Source organism: Sipha flava, unplaced genomic scaffold, assembly GCF_003268045.1.
Source record: "Sipha flava isolate LNK unplaced genomic scaffold, YSA_version1 3_pilon_pilon, whole genome shotgun sequence".
NCBI classification, from domain to species: Eukaryota; Metazoa; Arthropoda; class Insecta; order Hemiptera; family Aphididae; genus Sipha; species Sipha flava.
The window spans coordinates 1327233-1349255 of NW_020273108.1; the positions used below are offsets into that span (position 1 = coordinate 1327233).

Genomic DNA, 22023 nt, shown 5'->3' on the forward strand with positions numbered 1-22023 from the left:
CACTGAAAATATATGAAAAATATTAAAAAAATTTTATTATGTTTCAAACTTCAGACATTGTGTTTCTCTTAAATATATTTTCAACTTTTTCAGAGTTTTAATAAATCATTGCCATTTATCATAGCTAATGCAGGGCCGGCATCTGTTCAACTATGGATAATAACAAATTAAAGAAAGCTTTCATGTATTATATTTTTGTTGTCTGAAAAACGAACACATACTCGTAATATAAATTGCTCTTTTGCAGCAACATCTTTATTTTATCAGCTAAAATTGCAAACCCCTCAGTTGTATTTACTATTTCTTTTAAAATTAATTCATCAAGAATACAAATAATTTCATTTTGAATTTTTGGTGATATTTATTTGTAACCTTTTTCTTTTTCGAGAATATCGTCAAAGAAATTATCACCATGGGATCTATATTATATATTATATAATTATATTATTATATATTATCTATATAATCTATGTAAATTTTAATATTGCCTGAAAGTTTTTAAGTTCTATGAAATAAGAGATATAGTATTATTAAAGTAGTAATGTAGTATTGAATAAATATATAAAGTGGTGCTTTAGAATTACAAAAAAATAAAAGGACATGAAAAGATACGACACCCAAATCCAAAATCTTTTGAATTTGAAAACTTAAATAAATTATTTATCGAGCAGCGTAATCATTGTTAAGGTAGGCACACAAATGTGTAGATAAAATATAATATGTGTTATAAAATGAAAATTTTTCAAATATAACATTTTTAAATTTTTATAAGGACCAGACTAACTTACTCTAGTAAAAATATGATTTAGTACTAACAGTGGCGTGGATAGAGGGGGGCATAGTGGGCTACACCCCTCCCGCTGAAATGTTTTAAAAAAACTTAAAAATAATTTTAAACGTTTGTTATATTTTAATGGCGCTTTATGTTTATTTAGAATTTGTGTTCAACGTCAAATCATTTCGGGACATTCTGTAAATGAAACGTAGATAAGTACCTACTGTATCTTGTTAATAATTCTTAGATAGCAGTAGTAATTTAACTCTGTCCATAGTAGCCCCTCCCGATAATATTTTCTGTATACGCCACTGAGTACTAATATAAATGGATATTTTAAAATATTTTGTAAAAAAAAACCACATATTTGTAACATGATAGTCTTATTAAAATATACTTGTACGATTTTTTTTTTTTTTAAATTATTTTGGTGAATAAAAAAATTATATTGTAATTTTTTAAGTGCAACTCTGGATATTTTTTACTGCAATAATGCAATCAAATGCTTTTTAGAGCAACAACTCCGTAATAATACTACGCATATCTCATTTTGAGATCTATACAGGATCTACCCGACGGATTGGTTAACAAAACATTGTTCAAAACACATCGTAACGTTTGTTGAAGTATTATTTTGTACGTGCGACGGACGATCGAACGTTGCCGAAATCGGTGGGAACAAAATTCGCCACGCCACGGGACAAAGTGCACGTGAACTGACCTACTGCAACATGAACACTTTTTCCGGTGAACGAATTCAAGTGAAAACCCTACCGCGCGACAAGAACAAAACGTGCGTAACGTGCGAAGTCTCGGGGCAACGGAACGGACCCAAAAACGCGCGACCGCGTATCATCGAAACGACTGTAAATGATAACGCGACACGAGTTAAACGGGTAAATCCAATCCGTTGTTTGTTTACCGTTCGGGGTGCCGCGTGCACGCAACGTCCGCGCGATTTATCGATTCGGCCGGGAGAGAACATTTCCTCTCTCGCGTCTCCCATCTGTCCGCGCGCCGCCTCGGTTCATCCCTGTACTACCCCGCGGCCGTACGCGTGGAACGCGCGCGCACCGCGCGTTCAACGCAAATACAGTGTTACGGTATCCATCGTCCGCGTTTTTCGGCCCAGTTCTCGTCGTTTTCTCCTCTTTTTCCAAAACGATCGCGAAAAGTGAGTAAACACATTATTACTGCATTGTTACTGCACATATATTCACCGGTGTTCGTGTGCGTGCGTGCGTGCGTGCGTGTGTGTGTGTGTGGATACAACGTGTTCAAAGTTGATTTATTAGCAGCACGCACAGCTTCTAAACGTATTTACCAACAGCTGTGTAGCCGGCGAAACGTACAGTGTTTTATTGTTTTATTCGTCATCACGTTATTGTTGTCGACACGTACATTTGACATGTGCGTAACAGCGGGCATTGGTTTTTCATCCGAACCATGGGTATTTAATTGATCGGTAGAAAAAAAAAACAGCTTTTCTCGAGTTCGACGATTAACATCATAATAACAGCGATAAATGTAACGATTGTTCCATTCAAAGCGCACACGTTCCGCTGCCTCGTGCTCGTCATATCATACAACTGACGAGCATGGAAATTAATATTTCCAAACCAACGTCGTACAAACGCAATACATCGCGATGCCTTGAATACTGGTTACGAATTCGACTACGAGTATAGTTCTATGAGATTTAATAAACTCCGTTTCCGGTTTTGTATCATAACATTTTAGTTGTATTCAATTTTAGTACGGTTTTCGGAACAGTTAAATTAGGTCACAGTAGTGAGGTTTGCTTAAGTTATAGTTCCGACTATATTGATAGCATTTGATAATAAGTATATTATATTTGCTGATGAAGTCAGATTCAGTGTTATGTAGGTTAAAAACAATGTTATTAAAATACTTAAACATAAAGCAATTAAAATGTTCATATATGAAATTTCACTTAAGCCAAAAAAAAAAAAAAATGTTTTTACATGACTTTGGTGTTTACAACACCACGTAGAATTTAGATAGCTCGAACCGACAAAATATTTAAAAATACTAGACACTTGTGTAGAATAATAATTAATTATAAATTCTATAAATTCTGTCGGTTCGAGCTATCTAAATTCTATGTGGTGTTGCAAACATCAAAGTCAAGTAAAAACATTTTTTTTCGGCTTAACTTAAACTTAAACGATAACTCATAACTTAAACGATTTACGATTTAAAATGAATGGTTATTTTAGTGCATTTCATTAATCTAATTTATCTATCATTTTAATCAGTAGCTTAAAAATGCTTTTTTATTTGTATGTATGATTACGAATTCAAATTAAACAATCGTGTATTAGACTGAAAAATGTTTATAACGGAATTGCAAGGAGCTAAGAACATTTATAAATTACAGATTTATATTTTTCTTAGAATCCGTAATTGACGGTTTTTACTACACAATTTGTAAAATATTTTATTTCTAATTTTTTTTACAAAATTGAATAATTTATTTGTTGTACGTTTTTTAAAATATATAATACAGTAAAAATCTAAATAGCAAATATAACAAATTATCATAATGACAAATACAATTCAAGATGTATTAAAAAATTGTCTCTGTAATTGAATAAATTCAGAAAATAATCATATAATATCGGAATTTCAATTAAATATTTAAATTTAAGTATTAATATTAATATTAATATTAAATATGTTTTAAAAATCGCTATAATGTAAAAAATGTCCATAACAATTCGATAACTGACGATTAAATTGATTGAAAATTCCACTCATTAGATAACAATTAATAATACTCGTAACTTATAAAAATACATTATTTTTTAAATATTTTGCACTGTAATCCAGTAGTGAAGTCCTATAAGTAGGTTACGCAGTGTGACTGTTAGTGTTTCCGTTGTTCTATGAGCAATAGCAACTAAGCCCTGCAGTATACGTTGTCCATGATCATCTTTTCATTGAAATCCATTGATTTAGGACTGTGACACTACGGGTGTCCTAGCTACTTTTGCATAACCCTCTCGTCTATTATAGTTGACTAATATTTCACATTGTTATTACCACACTGTCTGTGAACCAGACGGCGTTCTTCGCAATATATAAGGTACGAACTCAAACAATAATAAACGAAAAAAAAACTTTCTTTTGTCTTTCAATATCGCTTTCATCACTTAAGGTCCTATATTTGATTGAATGATGCATACGATTCCTTCGAGCAAATGCAAAAGTTCCGTTATTAAACCACGAATTACGTAAATAATGTTCATTTTTTTGTTTGGAACTTGATACTTATGTAAAAACAATAATTTGCGGATGTCGAAAATCTTTTAAAATAACTAATATAATAGTGCCTTATTCGAGTTAATAAATTAACTCAATTTAATTTTCTCGAGGCGGTCCAAGTTATGATCAAACTTATAAACTTATAACCTTGAAGATTAAAGAATTAATAATTGATTTCTTGGTTGCCTAATTTATTTTCAGGATACTTATTATGATTATTGTATGTACACGTATTGGTATTGTCAAATATTCATTGTTTTATGACTTTTCCTTTTGACGTTTTGATATAAGAATAGATACAATATACCATTTTAGGTATTTACAAATAACTTTTGAAAACATGAGTTATTTTAGTGCCTTATTTTAATAAGATTAATTTCAAAAATGTTCTTATATAATCTGATATGATTATCTGTACTTATACCAGAAATATTTATTTTTACTGAATTATCAGACACATTTATAAGTGTAATCGAGGATACATATAATGATCGTATTTTAATTTGTATAGAACTAAGTATTACATTATTGCACGGTGTTTAAAAAAATACAATATGTGTATAAAACTCTAGTAACAAATTGAGTATTATATTTGATTTTTCCATCTGCAATCATAAATCAAATTGATTTAAAAGGTATATAAACTGCTTTGATAAAACAAGTCTTAGAATATTCAAAATTGTATAATGCTTGTGAGCATACAAATGCTAAATCCGACTCTATCTATAATTCGGAAATAGGCGTAAAAAAAATAAAAATACTTAATATTTTGTAATTAATTCTTCGTTTGCATTGTAATTAAATAGTAACTATAATTATGAATTATAGATGGATAGAATACCGCCACAGTACGATTACGATAACGGTGACGAACCATGGTTATCTGAATTTATGCCAATGACAAACGACAGTTCTTCTGCAGGGTCTGGTGAACTGAACTCAACATTTACCACGCCAATTTCTCCAGTTGAAAGAACCTCGTGGTATGATATATACATATTTGTTGACAATAATATATTTTTGACTTTAAATAAAATACTTAATAATTTTATCAAATGTATACATAATACTATTTTCAATAACAAAATTACTATCTTGTGTTATCGATCGATTTAATTAATTAATAATAATGTATTTCTTTCTCGCGATTTATAGCTGTATACTCATTTATAGTGTATACGTATTATTAGGAGGAGAAATTGTTCTGTCAAATTTTGTTTTTTAATTTCGCCTGTATTGTTCACAAATTTATAGTAATATACTGTTTTTATTTCATTTTACAGTTTAGATGTGTCCAAATTAATGGACAAATTAAACGAACAACACATCAAAGAACGGGACAAGAGTGAGAAATTACCCTCTTCGTCAAGTATGAGTTTCACCGGTATGTATTCTGTTAAACCCTGTACTAATGATCATCTCCACATCGGATATTTAAAAAAAATTCTACACAAACACGCATAATAAAGTTTTATTGATGACAATTAATATCAAAAACTACTTTACCTCTCATTATTAATGCCTTATGGTGGACTATACACATATAATATACAGTTTAATACTTCAGCTTATTATTTTGGATTTTTTAACGGTTTTTCAATATTTTTTTCGCCCCCATGTCCGCTATAAGGAGATATTTATTCCTCTGTGTTTTTATGTTCCAAATTTAAATGCGTTATTTGTAGTAGAAACCCGCTTAACTCACAAAATATCGAACAATTACAGTATATTAAATTAAATATGGTTATAATTACTATACAATATAGATGCGGATAGTTTACACCCGCTCTCGGCTCACTTGAGATTTCAAATGTCCGACTGTCCAATCGAACTGCAACCCGAAAAATCATTGGAAAAACGATCATGGTTTTTTTTGGCCTGGGTCGCCAATCTCGACTTTATCATCGAACCTCAGAGTAATGACCACGTAATTTACGCGTAAAACGACGTCAGTTACCGGATTGATTCCAATCTATAACAAATGTTCTGTGTAGGCTTCTGTTACGTGACGTGGTTAAGCCTGGTGACCATGTGCTACCTATACAACTGTTGGGTAATACCGCTGCGCATAACGTTTCCGTACCAAACACAGGAAAACTTGTGGAAGTGGATGCTGTTAGATTATTGCACAGACGTGATTTATTTGTTGGATACGTTTGTAATCAAACCCCGTATTATGTACCTTAAAGACGGGTTTTGGGTGCGTGACTTAAAACTCATCGAAGTCAACTATTTGGAAAAGCTCCAGTCAAAAGTAAATAGAACGTAGTAAAATCAAATCGGAAGTAATTCGACAAACATCGCATAAAAAGCAAACCGTTTCTGAAGATATTGTCGTAGTTTAAAAAAAATACACGAAATATTTTCAGCGTTTTAATTTATACTGAAATATTCCACTATTTACATTTTATATCATAATACAATATTAACTCAACGCCTTGCACTGTAATATTCATTGTTCACTAATCGAACAATAATATCAAAATATGAGGACACCTACCGACTACACCGCTTTGATACGAGGAGTAGTGTTCTGACTGCACTTCTTTAGCGTTTTGTAATTTTATAACATTTTATAAAATAAATATCAGTAGCTGCATATATATTTTTCATTCAAATCATAAAACATAAGTTTGATAATGATATTCATCGTGATTACTTATTTGCTCAAAAACAAAAAAATTGAGAAACTTTCAAATATGAGAAATTTAAGTTAAACAATGTATACAATTTATATTTTATACGTAATTTATCTGAAACTAGTAGTAACACATGTTATTAAATTCAACTAGACTAAATACATAAGAAAAAGTCTATCAAAAATACAAAATCTTTACAAAACCTTTCTAACTTAATCTTTACGTTTTACAATTATGCGTCAACTCCTACACTCAATATTTTTGAAATATAGAAAATATTTACGAAAAATTAATAATTTATAAATAAATATTGTATTAATAAATATTAATTAAATAAATACTAAATTTATATATATATATACTATGTATACATAGAAAAATATTAATTTTTATGTCTCAATTTTAATATTCACATAGTAGTAATAATAATGTTTTGAATGCGTTTAATTTGATGATTTTATTTTAGTTGGATATAATATCTCTTGTGCCAGCCGACATTGTGTGTCTTGCACCATGGTTGACTTCAGAAATATTACCTTTGATGAGACTAAATAGAATTATAAAGGTAAAACAAAATAAAGTAAATTATTTAAACAAATGAAATAGCGATACCAAAAAAAAAGTTATGCTTTAAATTTTTTTGTATTAAATTTTTGTATTAATTCTTTATAAAGATTCAAACATTTTGGGAATTCTTCGATCATTTCGATAGCGTTTTATCATCACCATATGTGGTACGAGTAACAAGAACTCTAACTTACATGATCTACTTGGTGCATTTGAACGCGTGCGCTTACTACTATGTATCCGTCAAAGAAGGACTTGCAACTAATAATTGGGTGTTCAACGGCCAGGGTAACGCGTGAGTATTACTAGAACATACCAATTCAATCGTCATTTATTCCAAGACAGTTCCCATCATAATGAACCGGTGGGGTGTATAGAATTTATTTCCGATGCCATTAAATTTGAGAATAAAATATATTTTCAATTTTTATATTTTGTGCAATTACCGAGTGTGTATTTTTCATGAAGAGGAAAGATAAAAATGCAGAGACTTTCGCACCAAATACTTGAATATGGGCAAAATCTGTTTTTCTGTCACAAATTCGGTTTTCGTTTTGTGATACCTCAACAACGTCTTATTTTTACTACACAGATACATACGGTGTTTTTTCTTCGCTACAAAAACGGCAACGTCCATCGGGAAAAATCCACATCCCGAAAACGAAGCGGAGTACCTGTTCATGACAGCCAGCTGGCTAATGGGAGTCTTCGTGTTTGCAATTTTAATCGGACAGGTATAACTATTGCGTACGACTCAACGTATTAATATATTATGCTTATTACTCGTTTACAGAGTAATTAAATATATCAACATAATCCATCTTCTAAGTGAAACAAAATATTATATTATATGAACAAGCGTTATCAAACGTTTTTAAATATACATTTTTTATTATTTTTTTTTTTTTTTCGTTTGCCTGTTGTTTTTTACGGATACTGCAGATCCGAGATATAATAGCAACGGCCACCAGATCTCAAACCGAGTACAGAAAACTGCAAGACGAGACACTGGAGTATTTGAGGAAGTTGAATATACCCCCGCGTATTCGCGAACGAGTCGAACATTGGTTTTCGTTCACGTGGGAACAGCAAAGAACTTTAGGTACTGTAGAACGTTACTGATTCTAGCGTTGTTGATGGTAGAGTCCCAAACAATTATTGAGCATATTTGATCCCAGACGTTTTGATCCATAGCGTGAACAGCCACACAACACTTAAATATATTTTTGTACGTATAATGTGTGTACTATTGTAGTCTGTAGATGAAATATTACAAGACGTCAATACGATAGCATGAACATAATAAGTTAGTTAATTAAGTTAATTTTTATTATCATAATAACACACCGATACTCACATATAATAATAGTATTATGATACTATCGTAATGCTATTGCTAACGTATTTATTGATAGCAATATCAGTGGCGTATATAGGGGGGCCTAGTGCCCCCCCCCCGAAATGTTTAAAAAACTTAAAAACTATATTATATTACTATGTTATATTTTAATGGTGCTTAATGCTTATTAAGAATTTGCGTTCAACGTCAAATCGTTTTGGGACATTTTGTAAATGAAACGTAGATAAGTACCTAATGTGTTTTGTTAGTAATTCTTAGATAGCAATGGTAATTTAACTCTGTCCATAGTAACCCCTCCCGATAATATTTTCTGTATACACCATTGAGCAATATTATAATATTATCATAATGAGAGCTATGTATATTATGTTGTTCGAACAGATGAAAACCGTATATTGGACTCGCTACCGCACAAAATGAAAACCGACGTAGCCATCAACGTGCACATGAAAACGTTGAACAAAGTGCAATTGTTCAAAGACTGCGACAAAGCCTTATTACGTGAATTGGTGTTAAAGCTACGGCCAATATTATACTTACCGGGCGACTACATATGTCGGAAGGTAGGTTTCGATGATATCCTTTACTGTTCAGCCTGTTTAGAGCGAGGATTTGCATGCGTTGGTGTTTCATTAACACAATGCATTTTGCCTCATATAAAATGCATACTGTGCAAATAGTACAACATTTCGCGAGATACTTTGTACAATTTAGTTCATCGTTAACATCGCGCCAGGCTAGTGTTAAAAATATTTAAACTATGCGCTGTTATTTTAATATTTTCATGAAATAGATTTAAAAACGTTTCACCCCTCCCCGCTTGATTTATCATCAATCATTTGCCTCAAGTCTATATCATATTTTTGCAAGCGATGCTGCCATTGAAATCCGTTTTATTATATATCACAATAGGCATATCACAACATATCCTAACCTAGTTATTATATCGATCGAACGAATTCAATACTATATAGTTTCTCGTTTTCCATTAGGGCGAAGTTGGCAAAGAGATGTACATCGTGAAAACTGGACAAGTCCAAGTGGTCGGTGGAGAGGACGACGGAGTGTTGGCCACGCTCACTGAAGGGTCGGTGTTCGGAGAGATCAGCTTATTGAGCCTGTGCGGTACCAACAGGAGAACGGCGGATGTCAGGTAAGGCTAATCGGCACCGGCTAAATGGTCGACAACGACGACGACGACGATGAAATTCATATCGCACGAATAATATAAATCATTATGACGTGAATGAACAAGAACAGTAGTAGTTTGGATATTTTTGTTTTTGACGTTATCATTTATCACTGGACTGGAACGAATACGTAAACGAGTAACTAACGAGTAACCTAACCTACGTAGGTAACGACAAAAACCGATCTTATACGTATTTGGGTAGTCAAGGTCAATATCTGTCAAGATAGAAATATTCAATTATAAAATCTAAATTTATAAAATCTGAAATAAAAATATTAAATTAAAATTATTGTTCTAAATATACTATTCTGAAACGAATCGATATTTAAACGTAATAAGACGTTAGGTTTGCATTGATAGGTCATCCGAAACATAAATTATAAGAACTCTTCACGTACATCATGTTATAATTAAGTAAATAAATATCACATTTTTATTTATAGACATTCACCCGCTAACGGCAAAGAAATAATGCAAATCAGAATAGAGAAAGTTTTAATCGAAAATACACCTATTGAAATGTAATGTTCTCAATAATGTAATTATTACTCAAATGAAATAGAAACAGTTTCATTTTTTTTTTTTAAATTTATATATATTTACATGAATTAATTAATCGTTTTTGGTAGTTTTTTTTTTTTTTTTGTAAACGTTAATCTTATATACTTTTATATTTGTAACCCATGGTACTGATTATATCAGATGTGCCATCACCAATACGCCCAAAATAGTAAAAAATAAACACGAAATATAACAAACATATTATTACATAAATTATGTACATAAATAATATGTCAAAAAAAATACGAGATCTTGGCTGGATCCTTTCCTCAATCGAGCTTTGCAATATTATTTATAGTGTGTTTTTGTTCATAGATCTCATGGATTCTCTAATATTTTTGTGTTGAGCAAGGAAGACCTTAACGAAGCAATCAAGTTTTATCCGAATGCTCAAGAAATACTTAAGCGCAAAGCGAGGTGTGTATCTCCTGTTCTACGTTTACTTGTATACTTCCAATGAATCATTAATTCGTTTTAGTTCCCAACGGTATCTACTTAAAACACCAAAAGTGTGAACATTTTTTAAACACACAAAATATACCTATTATGTAACTTTAAATTTGGTCATCCGATTTATCGATGAATATATAAATAGGTATGTTGTTAATAATTTTATTCGTTTCAATTTCTTCAAATTCAGAAAAATAGCACATAAATATAATATATAATGTATAATTATTAAAAATATCTCGATTTTTATAACTGTTTCATCAAAAGTATTTTATTAATTTAAGTTATTAACTTTAGTTTTAATACAAGTTGTTAACATCCATGCAATACATAACACCCATTGATTAATTAAAAACAAAACGGAATTTCGAAAAACCATTTTTTTATTTTTATTTTAGTATTTTCGTTTGCGATCTATTTTTCGTTTACTATAATACAGTAATCATATAGTAGTATTCATATACTCGCATTAAATTAATAGGTTTCCTTCGATATTATTTTATTTTATTTTTTCTTAGAGAACTAATTCAACAAAATGCAGCAAGAGAACACCGGCAAATACCGAAAGAACTATTCGACGGCGGCCATTACAAGAATAGTAGTACCGAGAGTTTGATGCGAGTTATGTAATTACGAATACTATTAAAATTTGTGATTTTATACCATAAAAATTGTTTACAAAATATACGTACGTTAAACTATGAAGAAATATAATTGTGTCTGAGAAAAGAACACTGTACAGTTTAAGCACAATTACAATATAAATTATTCGTAATATTGTGTCGTCGTTAGAGCCTGCGGTAGGTATCAAATGAAATAAACGAAATTTACTAATTTCGATAAGACTATTTTTTTTATTTTTTTAAATTTTTGTATTGTACCTTTAATCCACACACATAGAGTAAATAACTTGAACGAGTGCCTAAGGGCCGAAAGGTAATAACTAACACGTAATCATATTCTATTCAATTTGATACTGAATATTAGGTATCAATGTATCGTCATATTCTAAATCTATTATTGTCGATCGAAAAATATAATAATATTATGCTGAATGAACTATCTGTATATTTTTAAAGTCTTAATAACACAGTAAAATAACCAAGGCCAAAAAACTATATATAATGCATTCAAAGTAATCTACAGATAACTACTTAAGAATTATGTACTGTTGTAAATATGGCCATTTAGACCCTTAGACCGATGAAATCAATTTTATTAATAAATGTAAAAGTTAAAAGTATAGCAGAGAAAACGCAGGTAACGAAGAATAATATTAATAATGATGATCAAAGAGAGACGATAATTAAATATAAATACATTTAAATATATCAAACATCAATAATATAAAATACATTTACAAAAATATATTAAATTAAAGGTATATTTAAACGATTAAATGAACCGAACTATTATATCAATTACTATTGGTTCAAAAAGAGAAGTATCTATTAAGTATCTATTTCACTCGGTGCATTTTTTAAGCTAGTTTAAAAAATATTTTATAAAAAATATTTATAAATTTAGTAGGTGACAAATATTGCCCGGTCAAAATTAATTGTCAAAAGATTTTTTTTTTTTAAATTATGTACAAAAAATAATTAGATAATATACGATATATACATTTGTATATGATAAAATATATTGTCATATTATCAATATTTACTTTTTCTACTATCATTAAAGTTTATTTTTAATTCTAATACGGAGCAAATTTTAAATATTAAATTGTATTATACATTAATTATTTTGAAAAATTACATGTTTTGTCGTCCAGTGAAAATTCCTTAAAAAATGTACTGATTTTACTTAATCAATATATTACATAATATATATCACATAGTATATTTATATATAATACAGTGAAACCTCTAAGTACCGGACACTGTCAGTCGCTGAAATATTGTCCGCTAATTGGAGGGAAAAATCTTATTTTTAACTTGATTAAATAGCTACATACATCTTAAAAATTTAAATTTATTAAAATAATACATTCGTATTATCATCAAAACCAGCTAAATTATGCAATAATATTTCAAAAACTGGATATACTATACTGAATAATAATATTTGTACTAAAATATAATTTAATTTGTTTTAATAATTTGATCATTTTGCAATCTGATAACTATTATAATTGCTCCCAAAATAATAATTAAAATGTTAATACAAAATGTTTAATTCAAACCTTTACATATGTATTTTTCATTGATAAATACTGCACACAATTTTCCAAGCGGCTTTGTTTTTACAGTGTCGACCAATATCATCAAATAATATGATGCCTAAAAAATAATACTTTAGCTTCCTGATTATTAACTAAAATGCAATTAACGTCTGAAATTGTATTTTAATTGTATTCTGTAAAATGCAATCATCTAATAAGAACTCGAATGTATTAAAACTTCTTTCTTATCTAATCTCAGTGGTCTTTCAACAATTTAAAAACTAATTACCTGTTAATGTCACTAATAGTCGATGTTCTTATGATAATCTAAAGAACTAGAATTAAACTCGTGAAATATTGTTTAAATTTAATTTATAAATATTATAAATATCAATAAATACTAGTCACTTTAATTACTAACCGCCTATTTTTTTACTGTTTTTAAAAGCTGTTGAAAATGCAACTTAAAATTGTTTTAATTTTCTTTAGATTAGGTACATAAAAATAGATTATGATTATAAAACATGTATACTTTATTTTAAAGAGTTAAAAAAATACAAAAAATGTTCACATTTTAACTACTATTTTGAATTAAAAAATATAGAAAATATAAATCTCTTTTTGTCCAATTCATTCATTCATAAATTAATGTTTCAATTTTTTTTTTGGAACAAAAAACTAAAAATTAAAAATAGACTTCAATTAGATATTAGAAACAACAAATATTAAATTTAACCAAAAATGACCATTGTATAATCATATATATATATATATATATACACGAGTATTGGGTGTTGATAGACCCTAAATATATATATATATATATATATATAAAAAACTATGATTTGCATTAAATTTAATTATAAGTAAATAAATACCTTGTTTAACTGTAAAAATGCTGATCCAAATGTAGAATGTACTTGTAAAGAAGGTTGCAACCATTTTGGAAGAGCATCGCGAACATTATCTTTTTGATAACGATGATCTAAAAGTAACACTGCAGCATAATCTTGTTGATGACGAACAGAACGACCAATTGACTGATTTACAGCTTTCATACATAAATTTTCATAATGATCTTGGCCAGCGCCTTGACCCTTAATCATGAAATTGGTTATGATACAATTAACTTTTAAAATATCATTGATATTCAATTACTACCATATGGCTGTTTAAGTAATTCATTTTTTCTTGTAATTCAGCAGACTTAATATTTGGATATGGAAGACCAATGACTATAACGCAACGTCCTAAATCATCACTAAAATTTAAACCTTCACTCAGTTTGCCACCTATAATTATAAATATGTGATAGTAAAAACATGTGTACATATGTATTAGTATAAAGTTTATTTTAAGTTGTAAACCAACTAAATTACCAATAACACTAAATAATAACGCTCCAGTTACTTTAGAATTTAATGATGGTGTAAAAATAGCTTTAGAATAATTCTTTAAAACGTCATCAACTTGTTGAGTTGATTTTGGTTCTCTGAATACCTTTAAAAATATAAATCTTTTTAAACTATTATTTTTTATCCTAGAAATGACTTAATTATATTTTATACCTCCAAAAATTAAATTGCTCTTACTGATATTTTAGTACAATACACATTAGATAAATTACAAGAACATACAACTATACAATTACTTTTTTCCTTTCTAAAATCCTGTTAATGACTTTATTTTTTTCTAAATGTTGATAAACAATCTGTTCATAATCGTAAGATGGGAAAAAACATACAATTCCAGCAGGCACTATTCGACAAACATTTTCAAGCAATGATCCAATTTCATTCAGCTATAAAAAAATAAAAATAAAATAAAAAGAGTTTAAACATTTAATTTTACAATTCTTAAAAAAAAAAAGTCTTACCATTTTAGTAGTAGATCTTTCTTGGTAAGAAAAATCCAATTGTTTTCCAGATGGTCCGGAGCATATGATTAATGGTAATATATGATCTGATGGTACAACATGACCACAGCTAAAATGAACAATTCTTTCAGAGTTATTACCACTGAAATTGAATAGTTGATCTTTAAACTCAGATATGGGTTCCATAGTACCACCAGATACAATCACTGATCTAATATAAATTGTTATAATAATTACTTATGTATAAAAGTAGTCAAAATAAATGTTGAAGAAATAAACTTTTTGACTTACCTAGCTTTGTCCACAATCTCTTTAAAATGAACTGCAGGATTTAAAAGTAAAAATTTCAATGTTCCTTTGCTAACAAATGCTTGTCTGGAACAAACAATGCGCCCATCTTCACAATGATTAGTGAGTGATTCTATAAATGCCATAACTGGAGTAAGAGGATTGTTACTAATTACATCTGTAATTTGTGGTTCATTTGGTTTGTTTTCATCTTAAATACACATTCACAAATTAGCTCAACTAATGATTATTCAAACAAAAACATTTGTATAATTTGTATTTAATATTTATATATTATATACCTGTATTCAATTTACATCTTTTTTTTACTAACCTTCTTTAGGATTTTTGCCTTTATTATTTTTTTTTGCTTCAATATCCTTGAGAAAAGCTTGTAAATTGCTAAGTTTAGGTTTTGAAGGTTGCAATGTCACTGATGGCATATATTTTTCAGAGTAACCTCGAATCTAAAAAAAGTAATTTAAAATAACCCATGTTAACTTTTATGTATTATTATGGATAATTAAAACATAATGAATATACATTACTTTTTGGCCTATCTTGCTTTTTTTGAAAAAATCAACCAGTTTAAACATATTTAAATGATCAATTTTACTTTGATGGACAAAATCTTCAAGAGTGTATACTTTTGAATCAATTCCTTTATGACTAGCTTCTGCATGACTAACTCCTGGAGTTCCACCTTAAATTTACAACAATTATTATGCTATAACAAATAATTAATTCATTAATGTTTTACCCAGCATAACAATGAGCTTTCCAATAACATAAATCAATTGATTCAAATGTAATAAATTACTGGCTGTAAATCTTAACTCAAACTTTGCCTTATATTGAATCAACTGGCTATAACTATGAGTTAACTAAAAAAACAGATTGCAATTTTAAATTTTATATTAGAATAAATCATAAAATTATATAGAATTAATATACCTGTTGACCATTTATTTGAGAACTATGTATATGACCGATTGTATCCAATAAATTATGAGCTTCATCAATAATAAATATATTACCCTCAAGACGAATGCCACTTGCTTCTCTAGTGCTTTTATGTAATAATGTATTATATGGTAAAACTACTATCTATAAACATAATACAAATATATAGCAAACAAAATATAAAATATAAAATCAACAATATTATAACAGGTCATTTCATACCTGAGAGTATTTAATTGATTCTCTACTAGCATAATACGGACAAGCAGATAATTGTTCTCCTCTATTTACTAACTGTTCCATATCTCTAATTTCTAATGTAACTTCTTCAGCTAATGATTGAATTGCTTCTTTATTATTATACACACATTTGCATAGAGGTTCAACTTTTTTTTTCTTAACTACTGAACCAATTGAAGATAACTTAGTAGATTTCTGACTAGATTTTGACTTTCCCATTTCTAAACACCTATTATCCAATTTGTAAAAAATCTATTATTATTAATAAAAATATAATACTTCGTATAATGGTAAATCGCAAACTTGTTAAAAATTGTCTATTAATTAATTTTTTAAATTTACCTTTCATTAATTAATGTTATATTTTTTAAATTTTTGACTGCCTTGTTTATGCAATAGTTTTGTCGAGATGCTAATGGTATAACACGTGCAGTTGAATATGGACTTTTTTTTATTTCAGCTACAAACTGAGACAGTTGAGAATGAGTACGACTACAAAAATAAATCTAAAAATTAAAACAAAATGACATATATTAAATTAAGTATAAAATATGAATAAAAACTATTACTTTAATTCCTTCATATTGTATTTTGTCTTGAGATAATTCTTCAAAATCATCATCATTAGATGATTGATCATAGTCTTCAAGTAAAAATTCAGATTCCTCATCAAAAGAATATTTGTCGTTTGTTTTATCAATTTCAGTATTACTTTTTTGATTCAAAACATTAGTTTCCAATGACTTAACATTAGATTTTTTATGTTCTTGTAGCTAAAAATATAATTCATTGAAATAAATAATTTAAAATTCAGTAATTACCCAACAATATAAATTATGAAAAAAATCAAATATGTATAAAATATTAAAATTTATCAAATACATAATATACAACTAAAAAATATTTACAATTTTCATTTTAACATGTGAAATATATATTATAAATGTATCATTTTTATATAAATATAAATAAAGAAAATAATTTTTTTAAATAATATACTATATAAAATTATTTTCAAAATATTTAATACCTTTTTAATTTGTTCAATATTATTATTGAATTCTTCTAATGATTTAAGCAATGCATTTATTTCGTATACTTTACGTTGTTGTTCTACTAATTTAGATTGCCCAACAATCCAATCATCATCATCATCATCATCAAATCCCTCTATATTCTTAGTAAATAATTCTAGTGTTTTTTTGAGCTGGTTTAATTCTCTCTTTTCATGATCAAATAACCAACATACAGCTCCGCATATAATACTCAATGTCTTACCCTGATAAAAATAAAAACTTATTTAAACGTTTATTTTCAAACAAATGGTTTATTTTGCTTCTATTATTACGCTTAATTTTCAGGTATTTAAATTGTTAAGACCAACTATTCACAACTCACAGTTCCAGTGGGACTTTCGAAAATTCCAAGTTTCTTGTTTTCTATGGCCGAATAAAGTTTTGTCATGAAGTCATGTTGAATGGTGTACGGAGTAAACGGAAACAAAAACCTTGATGGCGTATCAAGTTTTTCTTCCGTTATCAAATCTTCGTGTTGGCTATTAGCAGACATGTTCCTGAATTCAAATTAATTTTGTAATGGAACAGTTATTTAACGCTTTCTCACGACGGGCGTCGAGGACAAGTCCGGTAAGTGCAGATCACATCACACACCAACCAGGGTGGACATTCTAGACGACCATTACCACGTCCGAACGAAATGTTAATGCGGTCGGTACGGGTAGGATGGCCGCGCGAGGATACCGAGACCGGACGTTAACCTGACAGCACAGCAACACGTCGCGTGCAAACCGCGTACCGAACGCATGTAAATACACCGATGACGGCTATTCAGCGAACAACGCGGCAACAATACGCATGAACACGAAATATACACCGGAGTGCATGGAGAACGCGAACGGATAATTTTCCAATCCACGGCGTAGGTAACTATAGCACTACGATTCGAATCCATTGATTCGCGTTATCACTTCGGTGATTTTGGCGCCAAGATTGTATCGTTTGCCGCTGACGCCTCGGGACACGATAACACGAACGGCGTTATTTTTTTTTATTTTATATTTTTTATTTTTTTATCCCATAATGAATATTATCAGTGGCGTAACTGGGAAAAAATTTAGGGGGGCAATATATACAATATATTTTTACCAAAATCCTAACACCCCTCTCCCTCACCAGTTAAAACATATTTTTATTGTATGTATTTTATACAGTATATCTAATTGTTTGATTTTACATAAGTCTTTTAACTCATTTTGTGGTTCATTTATACCTACATATATGTATATGCAGGGGCGGAACTAGGGGATGGAAGACGGGAATTCATCCTCGGGCGTAAAATTGTCGAGTGTAATTTTTGTAATTGATTTGATCAACTGATTTGATATTTTAAACTTTTTTAAATAGGTACTGATATTAGATTAAAACTCAACAAGTATGATTGTATATTAATTGTTAGAAAAAAATTCTCGAGAAAAGTATTTCATTATTGGTCTATGGTAGGGTGTAATTTTAACATTTTACCCGGGCGTAAAAATTCTTAGTTTCACCTACGTGTATATGTGTAAGCAAGACATGTGAGGTCTACGCTATAGATTTCAAATTTCTTTTTGAAATGCTGGACATTATAAATCATAAATATAATATACGAGTATTTACTGTATTTACTTAGGCGGCAACAACGGAAGTTTCGGGGAAACTGCCCCCGCGGGAAAAATTCCGTGTGGGCTAGCCCCCGCGGACATTTTCCTAGAGTTTACGCTCCCATGATTAAAATACATGGGTCATCTTCAATATTAATGTTTATGTTGAATATAGAAACAAAAATCAAATATATTTAAAAAACTGTCTGTTTTTAAGTAGGTACTATCATACACTTACAGTAGGTAAACTAATAGTTTTATTTAGAAATTACTTGCATGTACTATGTATGTAGTAGTTAATATTTTATGTGGTTTATGAGTAAGTATATAAGAATAAGATAACATGGAGACAATTACACCTTGTCTAAAAATTGGAAACGATTTAATATAACCGCAACACCCAAAATAGAATAGCTTTAGAATACGAAATCCATTATCGCTACTGTAAAATATATTCGTAATCTAATTAATTTCAAGAATCATTTGGTTATCAACAACCAATGTGATCGGACACAGTCCCTATAATATATCTTTACCTTCCTCTGTATTTGTAACTATGTTCAGCTCCCATGGTTCAAAAATTGTTCCAGCGCCACTGGTTGGGGTAGTAAGTAGTAAGTATATATAGTTCCTCAAATAAAAAGTTATTATTTAATCAATCATTTATTTTTACTTTTAAAGTAATTTTTAGTACCTACTTATGATTTTGAAAAGAATTGGAACATGTGTTAATATAACTAAAAATTAAATATAAAGTGACATTACACATAAAAGTTTTTAGTAACATTTATTTGTTATCTCTTATACAATTATAATATATACTTATTATTTAAATTTATTAAAATCCATGTTTAGTTCTTCAAATTAATGGCGATATATAAAACAAATAGTTAGTAATTCGGTATCTTTCCATATGCTAATTAATAATAATTTAACATTTTAATAAATAAATTATAATACTAAGTAACATTGTATTAATATATCATTTTAAATAGGTATTACTACAAAAAAAAATTTGTATTAGAAATTTTTTTTTTTTATTAACATTATTATTATATTTCGTTGATATATTACAGTTACCACCTTCTTGAAAATATTCTCATTTAAGATTGAAAAATTAAATTTAAATTTTAGGAATAAAATATAGGATATATGAAATTCCTAGAATACATTAAATTTTTTCTTTGAAGAGTGAGGATGTTTACTAAATTATAAAACTATAAATTTTTGATAAAAGAATTTACATCATTAAACCAATACCTACATTCTTTGCTTAGTTCAAAATCTAAAGAGTTCATGGAGTTCATCTATCTCCCTATGTGTAAGCCCCAGTAAGGGGGCATCAATTTGTTTTGGATGCAAATTGTCTAAATGCGACACTGAGTATACTTCATTCCAAAAGAGAATATACCGGTTCTTATATTCTCTGAAGATACAATTTATTACCTAAACAGTGTTTAACTTTTTGAACACTTATATTCATACTTACATTGGGTGTAGATATTTAGTGCTCTAGCCAGGAGTGTACCCAAGAATTTTTTATGGAAGGGGTCCAACATTTTTATTTTATCTTTCCTCTAATTAAAATTATAGTTTAACTCAATACCAACAAATTACTGTTAATATACTATAGTATGGTTTATACATTATAAATTATTCTATTTTATAATCAATGAATATAGGTACTTATATTATATAATGTATAAACTTTGTAAATTGAAGATAATGGAAAATTAAAATATACTATATACTATTTTTATACTATTTACTATTAAACCATTGAGTATGTAGGAATTTCAATGGGGAGGATCCGGATCCAAACCCCCTCTCTTGGGTACACCCTCGGCTCTAGCAGTGGTGACTCTAGGAGGGCATCCCTCCTTCCCCTCCCCCGAAAAAAACTGATAAATTTAATATAATATATGCTTTTATGGTTACGGTTTATAATAATAATAGTATTAATTTGTAATATTTAAAAATATTATAAATTAGATAGATAAGCTGAATACGATATTGATGTTTTTATGACAATTATTAATTTATTTTTTTTTTTTTATATGATAACATGGTATATTCGATACACAGTGCCAAATAGAAGTGGCTACAAAATTTATTTTATTCATAGTGGCTAGTTTACCCAGAGTTAATTTACTCTTAATGATATAATTAAACGGCCTATATTACCCTATGGTAATTCATAAATAAATAAGTTGTTATAATATAAATTTGATAATGTTTATGTCATTGATTATCACATTGAAAAATACTTACTATATATATACTTATATACTAACTATACTAGTAATATTATTACTCTATAGGTAAACATTTTCCAAGTTGTACATGGCTACCGGCATCGTTATTATGAAGATAATCGACTATCTAGTTTTTCTGTAGATATGTGATATTTGCTGTATATCTAGGGTTAAGATATATAAAAAAAAAAATCAAGATAATATCCATTGAATTTTATTACTTATTATTTTTATACAATTAAGTATATATATAATGAATTTAACTTTTGTACAATAAAATAAAAAATTAAAATATAATAGGATAAAACAAACATAAATTAATACAGTAAACAAACTATAAAAAAAAACCAACAAAAAAAAAAATTAAAAGTATATAGGTAGTAACACATTAAATATTAGTTAATACATTTTATTTTACCATTTAAGTATCAATATACAATTACTTATTAATAAAAAAGAATTATAAAAATATTTTTAGAAGTCAATTTGAGTTTAATAAAATAATATGAACAATGACCTAAAATACTAATTATTATTAATAATCAAAAATTTATTATAAAATGAACACCAGATTGTATTAAAAATATTTTTTTTTATTCAATATTTTAAAAAAAAAACTTATTTATAGTTCAACTTTTAATAATAAAAGTTGCTTTTCATATTGTTCATATAAACTTGAAACTTCAAAAACTAACATAAATCTTTAATACCTATTTTAAATTTAGTTTGAATGTATGATAAAA

General features: G+C 28.5%; 2 protein-coding genes across 3 annotated transcripts; one reads left to right on the forward strand and one right to left on the reverse strand.

Annotated features, from left to right (window-relative positions):
- The first annotated feature begins 1749 nt into the window (after positions 1-1749).
- LOC112688657 (cyclic nucleotide-gated cation channel beta-1) lies at positions 1750-11680 on the forward strand. 2 transcript variants are annotated; one of them, XM_025561962.1, is made up of 13 exons: positions 1750-1949; positions 4892-5046; positions 5347-5447; positions 5830-5979; positions 6058-6317; positions 7169-7267; positions 7377-7564; positions 7862-8003; positions 8212-8371; positions 9011-9192; positions 9622-9782; positions 10698-10799; positions 11351-11680. In XM_025561962.1, exons 2-13 carry the CDS (start codon positions 4892-4894, stop codon positions 11460-11462), a joined length of 1812 nt encoding a protein of 603 aa, XP_025417747.1. In that variant the 5' UTR covers positions 1750-1949; the 3' UTR covers positions 11463-11680. The 2 variants fall into 2 exon arrangements, with proteins under 2 accessions (XP_025417747.1, XP_025417746.1); XM_025561961.1 differs by lacking the exon at positions 1750-1949 and adding an exon at positions 2008-2185.
- A 1950-nt stretch (positions 11681-13630) lies between these two features.
- On the reverse strand, positions 13631-18345 carry LOC112688656 (ATP-dependent DNA helicase DDX11). Its single transcript, XM_025561960.1, has 16 exons — positions 17765-18345; positions 17397-17645; positions 16936-17139; positions 16709-16872; positions 16349-16595; positions 16118-16270; positions 15924-16047; positions 15712-15866; positions 15498-15630; positions 15167-15374; positions 14876-15086; positions 14651-14800; positions 14379-14499; positions 14161-14291; positions 13878-14096; positions 13631-13677 (listed from the first exon to the last, which is right to left on the reverse strand). The coding sequence occupies exons 1-16, from the start codon at positions 17933-17935 to the stop codon at positions 13645-13647; spliced, it is 2673 nt and encodes an 890-aa protein (XP_025417745.1). The 5' UTR covers positions 17936-18345; the 3' UTR covers positions 13631-13644.
- Between the last annotated feature and the right edge of the window lie 3678 nt (positions 18346-22023).

What these genes read in the sequence shown, in the direction of transcription:
- LOC112688657 (XM_025561962.1), top strand. Translation starts at nt 4,892, where the DNA reads ATGGATAGAATACCGCCACAGTACGATTACGATAACGGTGACGAACCA. An exon ending in GACTAAATAGAATTATAAAG is followed by an intron (nt 7,268 to 7,376) that starts GTAAAACAAAAT and finishes TTCTTTATAAAG; the next exon opens with ATTCAAACATTTTGGGAATT. An exon ending in TTGCAATTTTAATCGGACAG is followed by an intron (nt 8,004 to 8,211) that starts GTATAACTATTG and finishes CGGATACTGCAG; the next exon opens with ATCCGAGATATAATAGCAAC.
- LOC112688656 (XM_025561960.1), bottom strand. Translation starts at nt 17,935, where the DNA reads ATGTCTGCTAATAGCCAACACGAAGATTTGATAACGGAAGAAAAACTT. An exon ending in ATAACATTAATTAATGAAAG is followed by an intron (nt 16,596 to 16,708) that starts GTAAATTTAAAA and finishes ATTGGATAATAG; the next exon opens with GTGTTTAGAAATGGGAAAGT. An exon ending in CATTTTTACAGTTAAACAAG is followed by an intron (nt 13,678 to 13,877) that starts GTATTTATTTAC and finishes TTTAATTTTTAG; the next exon opens with TTTTTTGTTCCAAAAAAAAA.